General features: G+C 50.4%; 1 protein-coding gene across 1 annotated transcript; it reads right to left on the reverse strand.

The window, feature by feature from the left end:
• Positions 1-1025: 1025 nt before the first annotated feature.
• Positions 1026-16142, reverse strand: RSKR (ribosomal protein S6 kinase related). The gene is made up of 12 exons (XM_060268374.1): positions 16067-16142; positions 13283-13540; positions 11333-11416; positions 11184-11252; positions 8867-8936; positions 7313-7420; positions 5980-6020; positions 5564-5591; positions 4157-4246; positions 3956-4044; positions 3227-3337; positions 1026-2068 (listed from the first exon to the last, which is right to left on the reverse strand). Exons 1-12 carry the CDS (start codon positions 16073-16075, stop codon positions 1844-1846), a joined length of 1182 nt encoding a protein of 393 aa, XP_060124357.1. The 5' UTR covers positions 16076-16142; the 3' UTR covers positions 1026-1843.
• Between the last annotated feature and the right edge of the window lie 1242 nt (positions 16143-17384).

A 17384-nucleotide genomic window follows, 5' to 3' on the forward strand; every position in this document is an offset into this window, starting at 1 on the left:
TCCAAATGCAAATCGATTTGCATGAAAAATAATAAATAATAAGGATTACTTTCATTTTCAAAATGTATAATCGAAAAACAAGAGAGAACAATTCCCTCCCTGGGGAACGCGCTCCCGTCGGATGTCAAGGAGCTGAAGGAGGACACAACTTTCAGAAGACATCTGAAAGTTGTGGGTGTTTGACTTTTTATGGTGCTTTTATAATGTGCTGGAAGCCGCCCGGAATGACTGGGAAAACCCAGCCAAGATGTGCGGGATATAATCAATCAATCAATTATGATCAATTAATGGGCGGGGTATAACCAGAGAGCTGCTTAAATTGGGTAAAAATTAGACTCGGGAAAGGAGGGACGGGGAAGTCGAAGTTATTAATAAGGGTTTGAAATAAGATGTTTTCTTTCTTTCTTCTTTTTTATGCTTTTGTATTTTCTTCTATTTTCTATCCCCCCCTTTTTTCTTTTTCCAGTATTTGATTTTCTTTTACTGGAACAAAGAACGTTGCGTATATTTGTATGTTGAAAAATTGTCAATAAATATATTTGTTGCTGTCGTTTAGTCGTGTCCGACTCTTCGTGACCCCATGAATATATTTAAATATAAATATAATATATTTAAATAAATATATCATTTAAGAATAAAATAAAAAATAACCAGTTAATCTAGGGTTGCCATATTTCAGAAAAGTTGTTTAGCTTTACTAGGCAAAGGTGTTTTTCTTTGGGGGGGGGGTTTGAGCTTTTCTGCAAAAAAACTGGGGGGGGGAAGCTTATTTTAAGTTTCCATACATCCACACATTAATAGGATCCCAGCCCAGACAAGGTTCCTGGAAATTCCAGACCTATGCCGACCCTAACAATACGTAAGCTGCCCTGGATGCCTTTTTTTGGGGGGGGGGGTTGTAGAAACACTCCAAATAAGTGAATCTGCCTTTTCTTGCTTGTGCGTTTCCCACTTTGGGCTCCTTTGGGAGGTAAAGGGCTGAGCAGCAACTCTGGAGAGAAATTGGGGGTGGGGGAATAAAAAGGGCACAGCCTTCTCGGAATTGAGATCTATTATAACCCTCCGTTGCTACCGTAACCTTCCATCGCCAGGTGTGCCGCAATGCGGGCTGCACAAAAGACGAGAACTCTCCACCCAGCCGCAGAGACCCATAAAAGACAGATTTATTGCTTGTTTCAGAAAAAGCACAGGGAGGGGAGGGGGGAGAGGAAGGAGGTTAGGAACCAGGGTGGATGAGAAGGTTCCTCTTCTTGAACGGAGAGAAACTAGGCCAGAATCTATTCTCCCAGGGGGAAAGGGGTTGGCACAGCTGAGAGCGCAACCTGAAGAGGAAGGGCAAACAAGCCCATCACGGCCCGTCTGCCTCTTGCATAGCGAAGGAATAGATCTATCTACGATTATTAGCCTCCTGTTAGACCAGTTGAGCTCAGGGTAAGTGTTGGTGGGGGGAAGAGGCAAGCTTCCGGATCCCACAGGACTCTTGAACAAACAGGAAGTTGCAGGCAGCCAGCTTTGCCATTCTGCGCTCCTGACCAACGCTGGAAAATTTGCCCCACTTGTCACCCTCGATCTCCGGGTGGCGGACTTGCATAGTGGGAGAATTCAGTAGGTGGGGGGTGGGGTGGCTGGCAAGGCGGGGGTCCAGCCTCCCTGCCAGAGAGGGGCCGGTGCTTTTTCGGCCCGGCTTCCTGAGATCGCTGGCGGCTTCGTTCGCCCAAAGAGCTGCCTGGAAGAAGCATTTCCTGAGAAGGTCTCACAGTGATTCTCGGGGGTCACCCGAGGGTGGCTGCTTTGGGCCTCTTGAGAAGAACTGCTGCCCCCCAGGAGGATGGGAGGGGGCCATTCAGCCCGGCCACGGCTGGCTCGAGGGCGCCACGAGGTCACAGTCAAAATCCGAAAAGGCGGCGGCCGAGTCCAGGGGGGTTTCCCGGGGGTTCCGCAGGTCCAGCACAACATCCACCGGCCGCTTCCGAAGCATCTCGGCGTCGAAGGTCATCCCGCGGAAAAAGAGGTGGCCACGGAAGTGGTGGAGGTAGCGAAGGCGCCGGTGGGGGTCCTGGCACAGGAGCTGGATGGAGAGAGCGGGCGGCGGTCAGAGGAGATGGCAGAAGCCCCCTGGCACAGACTGTTTGCCCACCAAGTGCAGAATGACGCGGCTCAGGACCACCTCTCCCCATATGAACCGCCCTGGAGCCTGTGGCCCTTCTCTACGGGGCAAGGGCCTTATTGGTGGTGGCTCTCTGTCTGGGGCCTGCTCCCTCCCGAGAAACTCACCTGGCACCACCATCATCATGAGGAAATGGGCCAAAACATTCTTCTTTACCCAAGCCTTAGGCCATTAGATAGTCTATGGCCTGTTAAAGGTGTGGGGGGACGGAAAGATATTGTGCTTAATAGTCATAAAATTAATGTCTACACTGGCCAGCAGCAACTCTCTGGGGCAGGGAACCAGCCCTACCTGGGAAGAACAGTGCTCTGCCCACTGCTGGGAATCCCTGCTGGGGGGCTTCCCTGGGGGGTGTCTGGCTGGCCACTGTGAGAGCAGGAGGCTGGACTAGGTGGGACCCACATTGGCCCCATCTCCTCCCAGCCAGGCTCGGCTTATGGAGCCTCCAGCTGCAGAGGCAGTCTATCTCAACCCCCATGTCCTTAGGGGCACCTGGCCACTGTGAGAACAGGAGGCTGGAATAGACTTGGGCTTGATCCAGACGTAGGACTCTGTTTATATTTTTGTGCCCAGAGTGGCTGTGAATCTAAGTTTGGCCTCATTGAGGGGCAATACTTCAAGAGGAGTAGGAAAATGAGAGTATCCCTAAACATTTTTATTTTTTTTTTAGAAAAAAGCACTGCTTATGCCCATAAGATCCTAGTCCTTATGATCTCAAATGAAGGGCTGGTTTTAAAAAGTGCCTTGCACTGAGTCGCATCCACCCTGCTCAGTATCATTGCGCCAACTGGCAGCATGTGGCCCAAAACAACTGGGTTGGTGAAGGCCGGCTCAGATCCACGTTAAAGGTTTCCGAAGTGGGAATCACAGAATCAGAAGGGCCCCCCAACGGTCATCTAGCCCCACCCCCTGAAATGCAGGAATTAGACCGGAGTAAGTAAGTGACTGAACCCTTTGACCACGTGCAACACTTGAACTGTCCAAGTTTATGGTCCGTGCAATATCATATTTTAGATTTGCCCAAAGTTTACTATTAAGAAAAAAAAACCCGCAGCTCACCTCGCTGAGAAGAAGGCGGAGGCCCAGGCTGAGGGTGCCTGGGATGATGTAGTTGTAGCGTTTGACGCTCTCCAGCATGCTGACGTGGTCTTTCTCGGGGGCCACCGGGAACTGAAAGGAACGTGGGAGAGCTGGATTTCTCTCTGCCTCCTTGCATGTTGTCCATGCAGAAATGCAGAGTTCCCCTAGGATACCTGCCCAGCAAGTCGCCCTCCTTTGCTACCCACAAAGAGAATTTCACTGCTAGAACAGTTGATCCATGGAACTCACTGCTGCAGGAGGCGGTGAGGGCCACAGTCTTGGCTGGCTTTAAAGGAGGACGGGAGGAATTCCTGGAGGAGAGGAGCTACTGATGGCTTCTAGCAAAAAGGCTTCTCAATCCCAGTTGCCGGAAACCGCAGGCGGGGAGAACGCTTTTCTGCTCGGATCCTGCTTGTCAGCTTCCCATTGGGGCATATTTTTGGCCCCTGTGAGAACAGGGATGCTGGGCTAGGTAGGATCCAGCAACGGGCTCCTCTGATGGAACCTCCATGTCTAGAGGCAGTCTATCGCGGTTCCTAGTCTCTCTGAGGCATTTGGCCCCTGTGAGAACAGGACGCTGGGCCTGATCCAGCCCCAGGCTCTCCTTATGTTCTTAATGGAACCTCCATCTCCAGAGGCAGTCTACCTTCACAGGAGACAGGGAACATGCAGTGGGGTCTCTCTCGCCGAGCTACTTCACGGCCTTACCTTCCCAGTGGCCAAGGCATAGAGCAGGACCCCCATGGACCACCAGTCTGCCGCGTGGGCATACGGCCCGCCACTCAAGACCTCCGGGGCTGCAAAGAAAGAGGAGGGGAGGAGATATTGAGCCTTGCCAGGACAGCCCCCGCCCCAGTTTTCCACTGCACCTGGCTGCCCGGCCCCCTTCGCCTCCTTGACCGCCTGTACCCATGTACTGGAGGGTCCCACAGATGGTGTAGGCTCTCTCGCCCCAGGGCAGGTGGCGGGAGAGGCCAAAGTCAGTCAACTTCAGGTGACCTGCAGGGGAAGAGAGAGGGGGGGAGGAATAGGGCATTACAGCCTGGAGGGAGACCCACACAATTGGAAAACGACTTTATTTATAGAGTTAGAACAATGCCAAGTAAATATTTGGAGATTTCTCTCCATCTCCAGCCTTCCCACCCTCCCCTCCACGTGAACCATTTCGAATATTGTTTCATAATCCATATTTTGTATCTGTCCCTATTGTCCGTAGTGATTGTTACATGACAGGTGTTATTAAAATCCTGCTAGTGCTTCCATCTGCTTACAGTGGTCTCCTAAATAAATGATAAATTTCCCCCATTCCTAAAGTTTTTGTCTTCTTGGTTCCCGAGCTTTCTGCCATTTCGGCAGCATCCATCAGCTTGGTTTGCCATTCCTCTCTGGTTGGGACCTAGTTATTTCTATTTTTTGCAACTACATCCCACCTTTTCTTCCTCAGAGCTCAGGGTGTCCTGCACCAGGAGTTCCCAGGGCCGTGGCACCATTTACATAACAAAAACGACGACGGCAGAGATATCAAAAGTAGGGGGTCCGTGGCTTGACTTTTGAAAAACAGGAGCTCTGCAGCACCCCCCTAACTGGGGAACCTTTGGCACAAATGGTTATTCCCCCACAGCAACCCTGTGAGGTAGGCCAAGCTAAGAGACGCCCAGACATGGCTGAGTCGGGATTTGAACCCTGATCTCCCAAGTGTTAGTCCCGCACTCTAACCACTGAGCCACTCAGGTGGAAGTGTCTGCGGATTTTGGGGGGGTTTGAAGACGGGAGGTTGAGCACCCATCACACTGGATGTGCGTGTCGACTTTTAATTGCATTTTAACTACTTTTATTTCTCACATTGTCCTTTATGGAGTTACAGTTTTAAATTCTACAGGATGTACTAAAATAGAATAACAAAAGAAAGAGAAGCAATTAAAATGAAATTTACAAACCAAACAACATCTAGTCCCGTGGGTTACAATGGTCACAATAGGCAGGAAATTCATTCGAGGGGTCACCTCGCTGGCATTCATTTGTGTCTGGCACAGGATTTGGGGGGGGGCTATTATTATTATTATTATTATTATTATTATTATTATTATTACCACCTGCCTTTCCTTCCTGCCCCTCCCCCGCCCCGACAAACTCAGGGCAGCTTCCACAAAAAAAACATACATGAAAGATAACCAATAAAAAAGGAATTAAATTCTTGTAGAATTAAAGCAACATCAAAAGGCAAATCTATTTAGGTAAGAATAATATGTTGTCTCTCTGCAGGACATTCCGGAACTCAGTCCCTCCCCCTCCCCTGCCAGCCCAAGCGGGACACACCTTGTTCATCCAGAAGAATATTTTCCATCTGTAAAGAGAAGAGAGCAGCCCGGTGAGGTTGTGAAGGTGCCCTCCCCTCTGGCGGCACTCGAATTCAGACCAAGGTTTCGCCAAGTGCAAGGGAAAATCCCAGGGTTTGGGGTTGGAGTGGGGAGTGGGAGGCCCTTGCAGTGAAAAGCCCCCCCCCAAAGGCATCTCTCAGCAGGGCTGGGAGAGAGACCCCCCACCCCACCTCTGACACCCTGGAGAACGACAGCTGCCAGTCAGTGAAGACAATACTGAGCTAGATCACGGACCCATGATCTTAATGGGGATAAGGCAGCTTCCGATATTCTGTGAGGTAATGGTCAACCTGCCTTCCCCCCCCCCACAACGAAAGTCCCACTTAGGAGGGGGGGAAGGGGTGTCTCTTGTACCTTGACATCCCGGTGGACGATGCCCAGATTGTGGAGGTAGCCTAGGAGAAGGAAGCGTCATTCCAATTTTATTTTCCATCCGTGGCAAAAATTATTATTATTATTATTATTTGCTGTGATTGCTCCAAAGCATATGAAGAACTCTGCACCAGCTCAGAAGCCTCCCCCCCCCTTTTAAACGACTCACAAAAAGTCAAGCAGAGGCAGGACACAGGCTCAAATTAGTCCTACCCCCTTCTCATTTTCTTAAATCTCTAGGGCTTGCCCCATTGGTGTGGGGCAAAGAGGCCAGCGGTGGCCTGGGTGAAGTCTCTCCTATTCCACACCCCACCCCAATCCCCCAGCGGAGAAAGATTCCAGTAGGATTTCCTTGGAATGAGGGATAGGGGAGACTGCGATGCCTCGAGGGTCCCTGGTCTTATTTGTGCATATATGCAAGCTGAGCAAGAGGTGGAGGGGCTCACAGCAGGAGCACCCCAAGAGATATTGCTTCTCCAGCGGTCGAAGGTTTGGATCCAGCACAGAGCAAGCGGATTTCTGTATCTCCTCCTCCCAACTGAGCTCACACACTCCAAAAAAAAAACCATAGGCTTGGAGCAGGCATCCCCAAACTTCAGCCCTCCAGATGTTTTGGACTACAATTCCCATCTTCCCCGACCACTGGTCCTGTTAGCTAGGGATCATGGGAGTTGTAGGCCAAAACATCTGGAGGGCCGCAGTTTGGGGGTGCCTGGCTTGGAGGAAGGGCCCACCCATTAGCCCGGAGGAACCCTCTTGCAACCTGGATCATCGTTTGGGGAGCTGATGTGGCCAGCTCCGGCAATTGTCTTACAAAGAGATTCCTCTGACCAGCAATGGAATCATCTGTTAATAATAATAATAATAATAATAATAATAATAATAATAATAATAATTTATTATTTATACCCCGCCCATCTGGCTGGGTTTCCCCAGCCACTCTGGGCGGCTTCCAACAGTAAAATAAAACACAATAATCTATTAAACATTAAAAGCCTCCCTGAACAGGGCTGCCTTCAGATGTCTTCTAAAAGTCTGGTAGTTGTTTTCCTCTTTGACATCTGTTGGGAGGGCATTCCACAGGGCAGGCGCCACCACTGAGAAGGCCCTCTGCCTAGTTCCCTGCAACTTGGCTTCTCGCAGCGAGGGAACCGCCAGAAGGCCCTTAGTGCTGGACCTCAGTGTCCGGGCAGAACGATGGAGGTGAAAAGAGTTCAACCCTCACTCTGTACAGGACCCCCAAAATTAGAAGGGACTCAGGGCATCATCTAGACTGACCCCCCGTCCCGTTCCCAAACCCACAGCACTCCCTTACCAAGCACCAGGACCAACTCCGTAGCAAAGAGGCGGATGACGGCTTCGGCAAAACGCCCCACCGACTTCCAAAGGGTGTACAGATCCCCAGTGCTGCAATATGTGCACACTGGTGTTGCAGCAGGTGGGCAGAGAGAGATAAGAGGGGGTGGGAAAAAGAGGGGGGGGTGTTATTTAGCGTCTGAACAGAGCTTGCTAACCCCACTTTGCGCCTTTTACACATGCAGTGCATGTCCTTTTCCTCAGGCGCATATGCCCAGTATCTCAAAAGCACATTTAAAGCACGCACCCCGCTTCCAAAATATCCTGGGAACTGTTGTTTACCCACTTGCTGTGCTACAGTTCCCGGCACCCTTAAGCAACAACAGTTCCCAGGATGGTTTGGGGAAAGCCGTGTGCTTTAAATGTACGATGCGTCAGGTGGCTTCCTCCCAAAGAAGCCCGGGAACTCTCGTTTGTTCAGGGTGCAGGGAATCGTAGCACCGCGAGGGGTAAACTAAAGTTCCCAGGATACTTCGGAGCGAGGGAAGATGTGCTGGACGCCGTGCACACAGCCTTGAAAGCAGCCACCTGCTGTCCAGGTGTGAAGGCAGAAGGAAATTCAGGGTCCAGGTGGGGCTCAAGGGGGGGACAGAGGAGAGGGGGACCCGAGGTCAGGAAGAGAGACAGAGAGAGACAGCGGTGGTCCACCTCACAGGGTTGTTGTGTATGGCATTGTTTTAGAGTACCAGATTTACTCAAATGTAATGTGCAGTTTTTTGGCCAAATTACGCTGCAAAAATTAGGGTGCACATTAGATTTGATGGCGCATTAGATTCACATAAATATGGTATTTTCTTATACAAATATTGAGGCACGTGGTCATTTAGTGCCATCAGTATATGCAAATGTCTGGCTCATTTAAGGGCACCCAGAACCCTTTTTTTGCAATAACAATAACAATAGCTCACAGGTGGAGAATACTTTTGTTTTTACAAAGATACCGGGCAGCTCACCTATTTTAGTAAAGTATTACTAAAATAGTCCCTTTGTGGATCATATTATTTGAAATAGTAATGCCTTTAACGATCCCCACTGCAAATAATATTATTTGCTAAGGGAATCTTTGCACGAGTTAATACTTTATTATCCCTGTATCTTTGCCCTTTTGCTCTCCCGGGCTGTGACGCTTAATGGTCTGGGTTTTTTTTTTAGTCTTTCCCTTCTTTCCTTTTTTTTGCACTCTCTTTTTTTGTTAACAAATAAATTTATTTTATTTTTTTAACGGTGTGTTGGTGGGAAGCGGGGAAGGAGAGAGAGGGGAGTAGCCCCTGATCCTTGCACACGCGGGCGCCGTGAGAGCCGGCCAATTCCTATTTCGAACGAGAATGGCCGGGGAGAAGCAGAACGCGCTCCGGGAAGAGTAAACAAGGAGTCACATGTGTGGGCAAAGGCTCAGCGGCACATGGCTGGACACGCACGAGGGTGGGGGGGGCACAGGGTGGGGGGGAGAAGGGCGGTGGGGGGGGGCAGATCTCTACTCTAGCCGAGCCCCGCAGGGCAGATGGTCACTCACTAATAAAGAGGTGGCTACGGCCTTGCCAGCTGTCTCCCAGGCAATGCACAAAAGGATGGCTGACCTGCTTCTGGGGAACAAGAGAAAAGGGGAGTGAAGAAGGGAGCCCAGTGGGGGGGGGGGCTTTGGGGGGGAGAGAGGGTGGCGGCGGAGGGGCTTATTGGATTGGGAAGACAAATCAACATCTTTGATAGGGGTAAACAGTGCAGCGGGAGATGGCAAACGACCGAAATCGATTCACGACAAATAAACATCAGTCCATTGTCACTACTATGGTATAAATGCACACAAACACAAATTTGGTGAAAGTAAGTGCCCTCTTGAAAGGTTCGGACTTTCGTCTCGATTCAAAAAGGCACCCAAAGGCCCATCTATCTTTCACTAAAAATGAAACACACACGTATAGATAATGGACACACACAGAGAGAGATTTGGTCTTCGGAGTGTGGTCTTGGAATGCACCCTCGGCATTTCGATTCAAAATGATGCTCAACAGTGCATCTCTCCACCATCAAAAATATATATAATATAGCTTCAAACATTTCTCTGATGAAAACAGAGACGTCGTATTCCATAATAATTATAATGATATTATTTATACCCCACCCATCTGACTGGGTTGCCCCAGCCATTCTGGGTGACTTCCAACATATAAAAAACATAATAGAACAATAAACATTTAAAAGAAACCTTCCTTATACAGGGCTGCCTTCAGATGTTTTCTAAAACTGGGGGTCACGTAACTCCCTATCCTCCAATATTTCTGCAATGAAAATAGGGACGTCCTAAGGAAAAGTGGGACATTCCGGGATCAAACCAGAAACTGGGACGTCTTCTGTAAATCCGGGGCTGTCCCTGGAAAATAGGGACACTTGGAGGGTCTGATATAAATATAGTCACGCACACACAAATTTGGTAAAAATCAGAGCAATCTTGAAAGGCTAAGTCTTCCATCTTGATTCAAAATTGCGTCCAATGGTACCCAAACATTAAACACCCAATATTCAACACAGCTAAATTCGCAGTGAAGGCTGCTCAACTTAGACAAGGTCACATGGACTCCCTTGCAATTTTAAGATTCTGGGATTTTTAATGTATGTTTTACTTACATTTATTTACCATTTACATATTTTGTGTTTTTATTTATAATTCTTATGCATACATTGTGTTTGTACGTAACTGTTTAGTGACCACCTGTGTTTGGGCGCCTTGTTAATAAAATTCAACTTGTTCTCTTTTTCCATATCAGGAGAAATGAATGTTTGATGTACATACAGTGCATTGGTTTGGACGGAATATTGCTAAATGCAGACTAATCGTTTTACCGGTGATTTGCTTATTGTACTGTTTGATTTATGCTGCGTTTGTGACGTCCCGTGATGTTGCCGCTATGTTATTGTTTGCAAGCAGCATAGAAATACAATAAATCAGCGGTTCCCAACAAAATTTTCTCAAGGGCCCCTCATCGAGCCGCTATTGTGACAAGGACCCCCATTAATTCCTAATCCTAAAATTAAAAAGTGAGAGCCAAATTAAGAGTCTTTTTATATTTATACGTTTTTTACAGTTACAACAGAGTACTCCATCAGTATACAGTTAGTTTTAATTTTCAGTTCTTAATGAGATGAGTTAAATCTGTCCTTTGAGTCCATTATTTCTGAAATATTAGGTTCCAAACTTGAAACCTCTTCATCTGTAGGCCTTTGTCATTTTAATGAACCACTTTTTAACCAACGGTCCATTTTTAACTACGCAAACTGTAGCTTCCGCGAAAAACAACGCTTTGTTTACAAACACGACTGTTTTGCAAAGAGGCAGCGCGCGCCAGGGAGGAGGGAGGGGAATGGAGAAGACAGGGTACCTGCGCAGTAGCGCACAAATGAAGCCGACGCGCGCAAAGCATCTTGGGGAGGTGAGCGTTAGTAGAATGCGCACGCTGCCTCTTTGCAAAACAGTAGTGTTTGTAAAGCGCCACCTAACGGCATACAGCAGAACTACTGCCTCTATCTAATTCTAGTTTTGCGCTAGACTCTGCTCATGCAGGAAGCGGCCAAAACAAAAAATCTGTTATCATACGAAATATATTTAATATATTTTTTAGCATCTTGCGGAACCCTCTGGCATAGCTCGCGGACCCCTGGGGGTCCACGGACCACCTGTTGGGAACCACTGCAATAAATTGAATAAAGGAACAAAGGCCTTGAATCTCAAGTCTTGCAGGGCATCCCCAGCAGTCCAGGACCCTCCCCCCCGAAAAAACACCCCACCTATCCCCATGGGACAAGATATTTGCACCCCCCCAGAGCTCAGGACCCACCTGAATGCTGACCTCCTCCTTGCACTGCTTGAGGCTGTCTCGGCGGAGAACCTCCACTTTGGGGAGCACCTGGAAGGAAAGAGGACTTTGAGCAAGAAAGGGAGGCAGAGGGCTGGCTGGGGGTCTTGGGGCACAGGCAGGGCACTCACCTTGACCGCAAAGACCTTCTCTTGTCCGCAGTCTAAGACCTTCAACACTGTCCCAAAGGACCCCTTGGCCACAAAGCCCAGGATCTGTAAGGATGAAGAGGGACAGGGCTTCAGGGGCAGACCACCAGCCATGCATGCAGATCCCAGGTTCGAGACCCAGGATCCCCAGCTTCTCTCCCCATTGCTGCCAGTCAGGGCAGACAACACTGATCAAGATCTGACCTCAAAATAAGGCGCTTTCCTATGTTCCTTAAAGGTAAAGGGGCCCCTGACCATCAGGTCCAGTCGTGTCCGACTCTGGGGTTTGCGGCGCTCATCTCGCTCTATAGGTCAAGGGAGCCGGCGTTTGTCCGCAGACAGCTTCCGGGTCATGTGGCCAGCATGACTAAGCCGCTTCTGGCGAACCAGAGCAGCACACAGAAACGCCGTTTACCTTCCCGCCGGAGCGGTCCCTATTTATCTACTTGCACTTTTTGATGTGCTTTCGAACTGCTAGGTTGGCAGGAGCTGGGACCGAGCAACGGGAGCTCACCCCATCACAGGGATTCGAACCGCCGACCTTCTGATCAGCAAGCCCTAGGCTCAGTGGTTTAACCCACAGCGCCACCTGGGTCCCTGATCAAGATCTGACCTCAGAATAAGGCACTTTCCTATGTTCCTTACTAAATAATAATAATAATAACAGGTGGCGCTGTGGTTAAACCACTGAGCCTAGGGCTTGCTGATCAGAAGGTCGGCGGTTCGAATCCCTGTGACGGGGTGAGCTCCCGTTGCTTGGTCCCAGCTCCTGCCAACCTAGCAGTTCAAAAGCACGTCAAAGTGCAAGTAGATAAATAGGAACCGCTACAGCGGGAAGGTAAACGGCGTTTCCATGTGCTGCTCTGGTATGCCAGAAGCGGCTTTGTCATGCTGGCCACATGACCTGGAAGCTATACGCCGGCTCCCTCGGCCAATAATGCGAGATGAGCGCGCAACCCCAGAGTCGGTCACGACTGGACCTAATGGTCAGGGGTCCCTTTACCTTTACCTTATTATTATTATTATTTATACCCCGCCCATCTGGCTGGGTTTCGCCAGCCACTCTGGGCAGCTTTCAACAAAACATTACAAATACATTAAAACATCAGTTATTAAAAATTTCCCTAAACAGGGCTGCCTTCAGATGTCTTCTAAACGTCAGATAGTTGTTTATTTCTTTGACATCTGATGGGAGGGCATTCCACAGGGCAGGCGCCACTACCAAGAAGGCCCTCTGCCTGGTTCCCTGTAACTTCGCTTCTCACAACGAGGGAACCGCCAGAAGGCCCTCCTCGGAGCTGGACCTCAGTGTCTGGACAGAACGATGGGGGTGGAGATGTTCCTTCAGGTATAAATGGGTCTTTGGTTATCTAGATAGGTCAATAGTCTGCCTAAAGCAGCTTCCACCATCCCTATTTAAACCAGGCCTCCATTCGGAACCATGAGAACTAGAAATTTGCTATGTTTTTAAGGGAAGGGCCACTGCTCTCAGTGGTAGAGCGCCTGAAGAATGGCTGCCTGTCAGGCTGACAGCGCTGGGCTGGGTGGGCCAATGGGTTGAGTCAGGATACGGCAGCTTCCAGTGCTCCAAGGGGGAACGAGCCACCTCTGCCGTCCCCGGTGTGCGTACCAGCGAGAGGCAGGCTGGTGAAATGGTTAGAAAGCTGGACTAGGGCCTGGGAGAAACCAGGGTTCGGATCCACCCCCCACTTGGCCATGAAGCTCACTGGTGTGAGCCAGTTGCTGCCTCTCAGCCTCGCCTACCTCGCAGGGTTGTGGTGGGGATTGAATGAGGAGTGGGGGGAACGACTACATACAGCGCCTTGAGCATCTTCGAGGGGAAAAGGTGGGATATAATTGCAAAATAATCATTCCCCCCAAATCTGCTTCCTGAGACTCGCTTTAATTTCCCCAACTTCGAAGGGCACTGACCTTCAGCTGGCGTTGCCCCATTGGAGGCTGGACTGGGAATTCAGGCAAGAAGAGGGAGATGCACTGGGGCAGGGTCCTCTCAGCCCCCTCCTTCGCCAGCTGGGGCAGCTTCTCCACCACAGACCCCGACTCTCGCTTCAGCGGGTTCCTGCCCGCCAAGGCTCGCTCCAGGCCCAGAAGGGTGCCACCAAAGCTGGAGAGGAGGTTCTTCCAGCCCCGTGCCCAGGAGGCGTCCGACATGAAGCTGGCACCATGTCCCTGCGGAGGAGGACGGGCGTGGGGCGAGGCCCCAAGGAAAGTAAGGAGCAGGCAAAAGGGACAGGCTTTAGTAATAGCAATAGCAATAGCAAGGAACTTATTGGAGCTGAATGCCAGAAGATTTATGACAGGTACCGTAGGAGAAAGCCCTGCTCCACGCAGTGCCTAGTTAAACTCTGGAACTCCCTGCCACTGGAGGCAGAGATGGCCACCAACTTAGATGGCTTTAAAAGAGGATTGGACAAATTCATGGAGGAGATGGCTATCAGTGAGAACAGGACGCTGGATTAGATGGGCACTTTTTGGCCTGATCCAACAGTGCCTTCTTATATGAAAAGCTGGGATTCCTGCACTGCAGGGGGTTGGACTAGATGGCCCTTGGGGTCCCTTCCACCTCCACAGTTCTAGGATTCTATGACAAAAACAACAATCCAAACGGCACAGATAATTCTGAGGGCTTCTTGGAGCCCCTTTGAGGTTTCCTGCGTGCCTGTATTTCGCTTTATGACAATGTAAATTGTATGTAAAAGAAAAATAAATAGATTGACATTCAAGTACAGTATGAGCTTTATAGAAGGAATGCTTTTAAGATACACACAGGACAGGGGTAGGACACCTGCTATGCTTGCAGAAGGCCCCAGGTTCAATCCTGGTGGCCTGTCCAGGAAGGACGGGGAGAGACTCCCACCCCCTGGGACCATGGAAGGTTGCTGCCAGTCAGTGTAGATAATAATGGGGAGGCTGGAGCAAAGGTCCTTGTGTTCCCGAACTACCCTTCCGAAAACACGGAAGTGGCAGGGTGCAAAGACAATGACCACAATCTCTTTGGTGGGAAGGCGGGATATAAATGTACTGAACTGATTAATTCACAGCAAGCGGGGCAGAGGGGAATCCCAGCAATGGGGGGAAGAGTTTCTGAGAATACCCTGCCCCATAATGTCCATTTGCTGTTTCTAAGACAAAGAAGATCTTCATACTTCATGGGAGAAGGCAGCTCATAAAATACCCTGGTCCCAAACGGTTCCCTTTAACATGGTAACCAGTTTAGGAAAAACAAATCAAAACCTTTCAGAGGCAAACTGGAGTCCATTACACTTTGACTAAGAATGGAGTCTCAAGGTCTCCTTTTCAGGAGGGGCTGCAGCTGTTTGTGCCCGGTGCTGTTCCCAAAACAGTCTCCCAAGGCAACCCCACAGAGAATGAACTACAGCAGTCCAGCCTGGGCAAACGGTAGCCAAGCCTGTCTCCTTCCAGAAGTGCTGGAGCTGGAGCTAAAGCTGAAACTACACACAAATTCCCTCTAAAACGAGATGCTGTAGATCCAATTTAGGCCCCAAATTGGTAGAATTTAATTTATCCGCAACACCACCCTTAGAGCAGCAGTTCCCCAACTGGGGGGTGGCGGCAACCCTATTCCCAGACTTTGAAAAGCCGGTCTCACTAAATCAGGCATCCCCAAACTGCAGCCCTCCAGATGTTTTGGCCTACAACTCCCATGATCCCTAGCTAACAGGACCAGTGGTCGGGAAAGATGGGAATTGTAGTCCAAAACATCTGGAGGGCCGAAGTTTGGGGATGCCTGCACTAGATCAAGTTCATCCATTGAATACATTTGGATTTTGAATAAATCTGCAGTCGCTGAACAAAAGCCTTGTCCAGAATAGTGGGTTGCACGATGCTTTTTATAGGGTAGAGGGCACTGGGGTGAATTTATTGTGTGTCTCCCCCCCCCAATTTGGGGACTACTGCAGTAGTGCTACAAAGCCAGAGGCTGGTGGGTTCCTAATATTTCTTTTGGGGATCGCTGTCTTGAGGAATGGTTACAGGTAGGTAGCCGTGTTGGTCTGGATCGAAGTAAAATAAAAAAATTCCTTCAGTAGCACCTTAAAGACCAACTAAGTTTTTATTTTGGTATGAGCTTTCGTGTGCATGCACACTTCTTCAGATACTTCTTCAGAAGTGTGCATGCACACGAAAGCTCATACCAAAATAAAAACTTAGTTGGTCTTTAAGGTGCTACTGAAGGAATTTTTTTATTTTACTTGTCTTGAGGAAGATGAAGGAATGTGGAGCATCCTCTGGCAGAATGAGGCGGTATAGTCCTGAGACAGCGGCGGAGCCTATATTACATTTCAGGCAGCAAATAATAGGTGGGAGGGAAGGAAGGAGAAATGGGGGGGGGAGGCTACAAGGGGTTGCTTCCCCCGCCCCGAACTCTCTGCGCCCCGCCCCCATCCCCCCCCCCCGGCAGCAGGCTCCTTTATTCCTGGGCAAGCTGACTTTTCCCGAAGCAGCTCCTGCCGCTGCCTCGCCTCCCTTGCAGGGCTGTCGTGGGGATCATGGGGCGAGGAGGGGGAGCCACGTGCTCCGCCTTGAGCTCCTTGGAGAAAGAGGGCGGATAGGGACGTCCACGCAGGCAGCCCACCTCGCAGGGCTCTCGGGGGAGAGGCCCAGGCGAGGGCCTCTAGGAGGCGCTCTGCACGTGCCCAGAGGATCTCTCTCTCTCGCTCCGGCAGGGAGCCTTACCTTGAGCATCCCGGCGGCCGGCGCCTGCTGCTCCGGGGGCGCCCGGTCCTCATCGGGGCTGGCGCTGCCGCTGCTCCCCGCCACTCCCATGATCGCCCCGCTGCTGCCTTCGGCCCTTTAGCCCATCCGCCCCATGGCCAGCCCCGCGCTAAGCCGCCTTACGTAAGCAGCGCCGCTAAGCCGGATCGCGCAGCAGAGACCCCCTGGCCCCGCCCAGCCGTCCAAGCCACGCCCCGTAGGAAAACCGCAAGCCCCGCCCTCCTTAGCATTGCAAAACGCGGCCGGCCTTCTAAGTCACGCCCCTCATGCAAAACGTGTCGCCCCAACCGTCCTATCATTATTCAAGCCACTCCCCTCATGCAAAACACGAGCCCTGCCCTCCTCGGGTTGCAACACGCAGCCCCGCCCCTCATGCAAAAACAAATCCGCTCCAGCCGCCTCCTTATTATCCAAGCCACGCCCCTTATGCAAAACGCAAGAACTGCGCTTCTCACGGTGCAAAACGCAGCCCCGCCCTCGCCCTGCAAGCCCCGCCCCTCGCGCAGAACAGATCCACCCCCGACTTTATTATTATGCAAACCGCGCATGGTAACATGCTCCCGGATGAGTATTTCGGGTTGCCCACCCTCAAATCCTTATTCTCCGCCCCCGTATATATTTTATTCCACCCCGCCCCCATTATTATCTTCATTATACAGGCCACGCCCTTTATGCAAAATAGAGCCCCGCCTGAGCCCTGAGGCTCTTATTATGCACGTCGATGGAGCGGGCCCTTGTCCCAGGGAAGGGATCTGATTGGTCTCAGGAGGGCCGAGCCCCACCCCCTCCTGCATAATGCATCAAGCACACCTGGGACCTCTCCCTCCCAGGGACTGGTACCCAGAGCATCTTTCGGGGCAGATGAGACCCTGGATTACCATGCATTTTTTTAGTCTTCCACCAGACATAGAGCTCTCCTTAAATGTTTTTCCAGTGCCGCAAAAGAGGTCCTGGTATTATTAGCCTCTTCAACTTTCTTAAGAGGGTCCCAGGTGGGAATAGCAATAGGTGGGGTGCAAGCCCAGAGTGGGATGGAGTGGCTTAGGGTGCCCCTTTTCTGCAGACCACATACTCCTTGCGTCTGAAGAGGTGGGCTGATTAGCCAAGGGGGACTGGCCAGTTTTCCTCCTAGGTTCAGTCCCCAGAAAGGGCTGGGCTTGACCCTGAAGAGCCATTGCTGCCAGTCAGTGCAGACAATACTGAGCTGGATGGATCAGCGCTCTAACTTGGCCTTTAGCAAGCTCTTCTGAAATTTACCCATGTGCCCACTCGACTCCTC

Source organism: Zootoca vivipara, chromosome 15 (genome assembly GCF_963506605.1).
Source record: "Zootoca vivipara chromosome 15, rZooViv1.1, whole genome shotgun sequence".
Taxonomy (NCBI): Eukaryota; Metazoa; Chordata; class Lepidosauria; order Squamata; family Lacertidae; genus Zootoca; species Zootoca vivipara.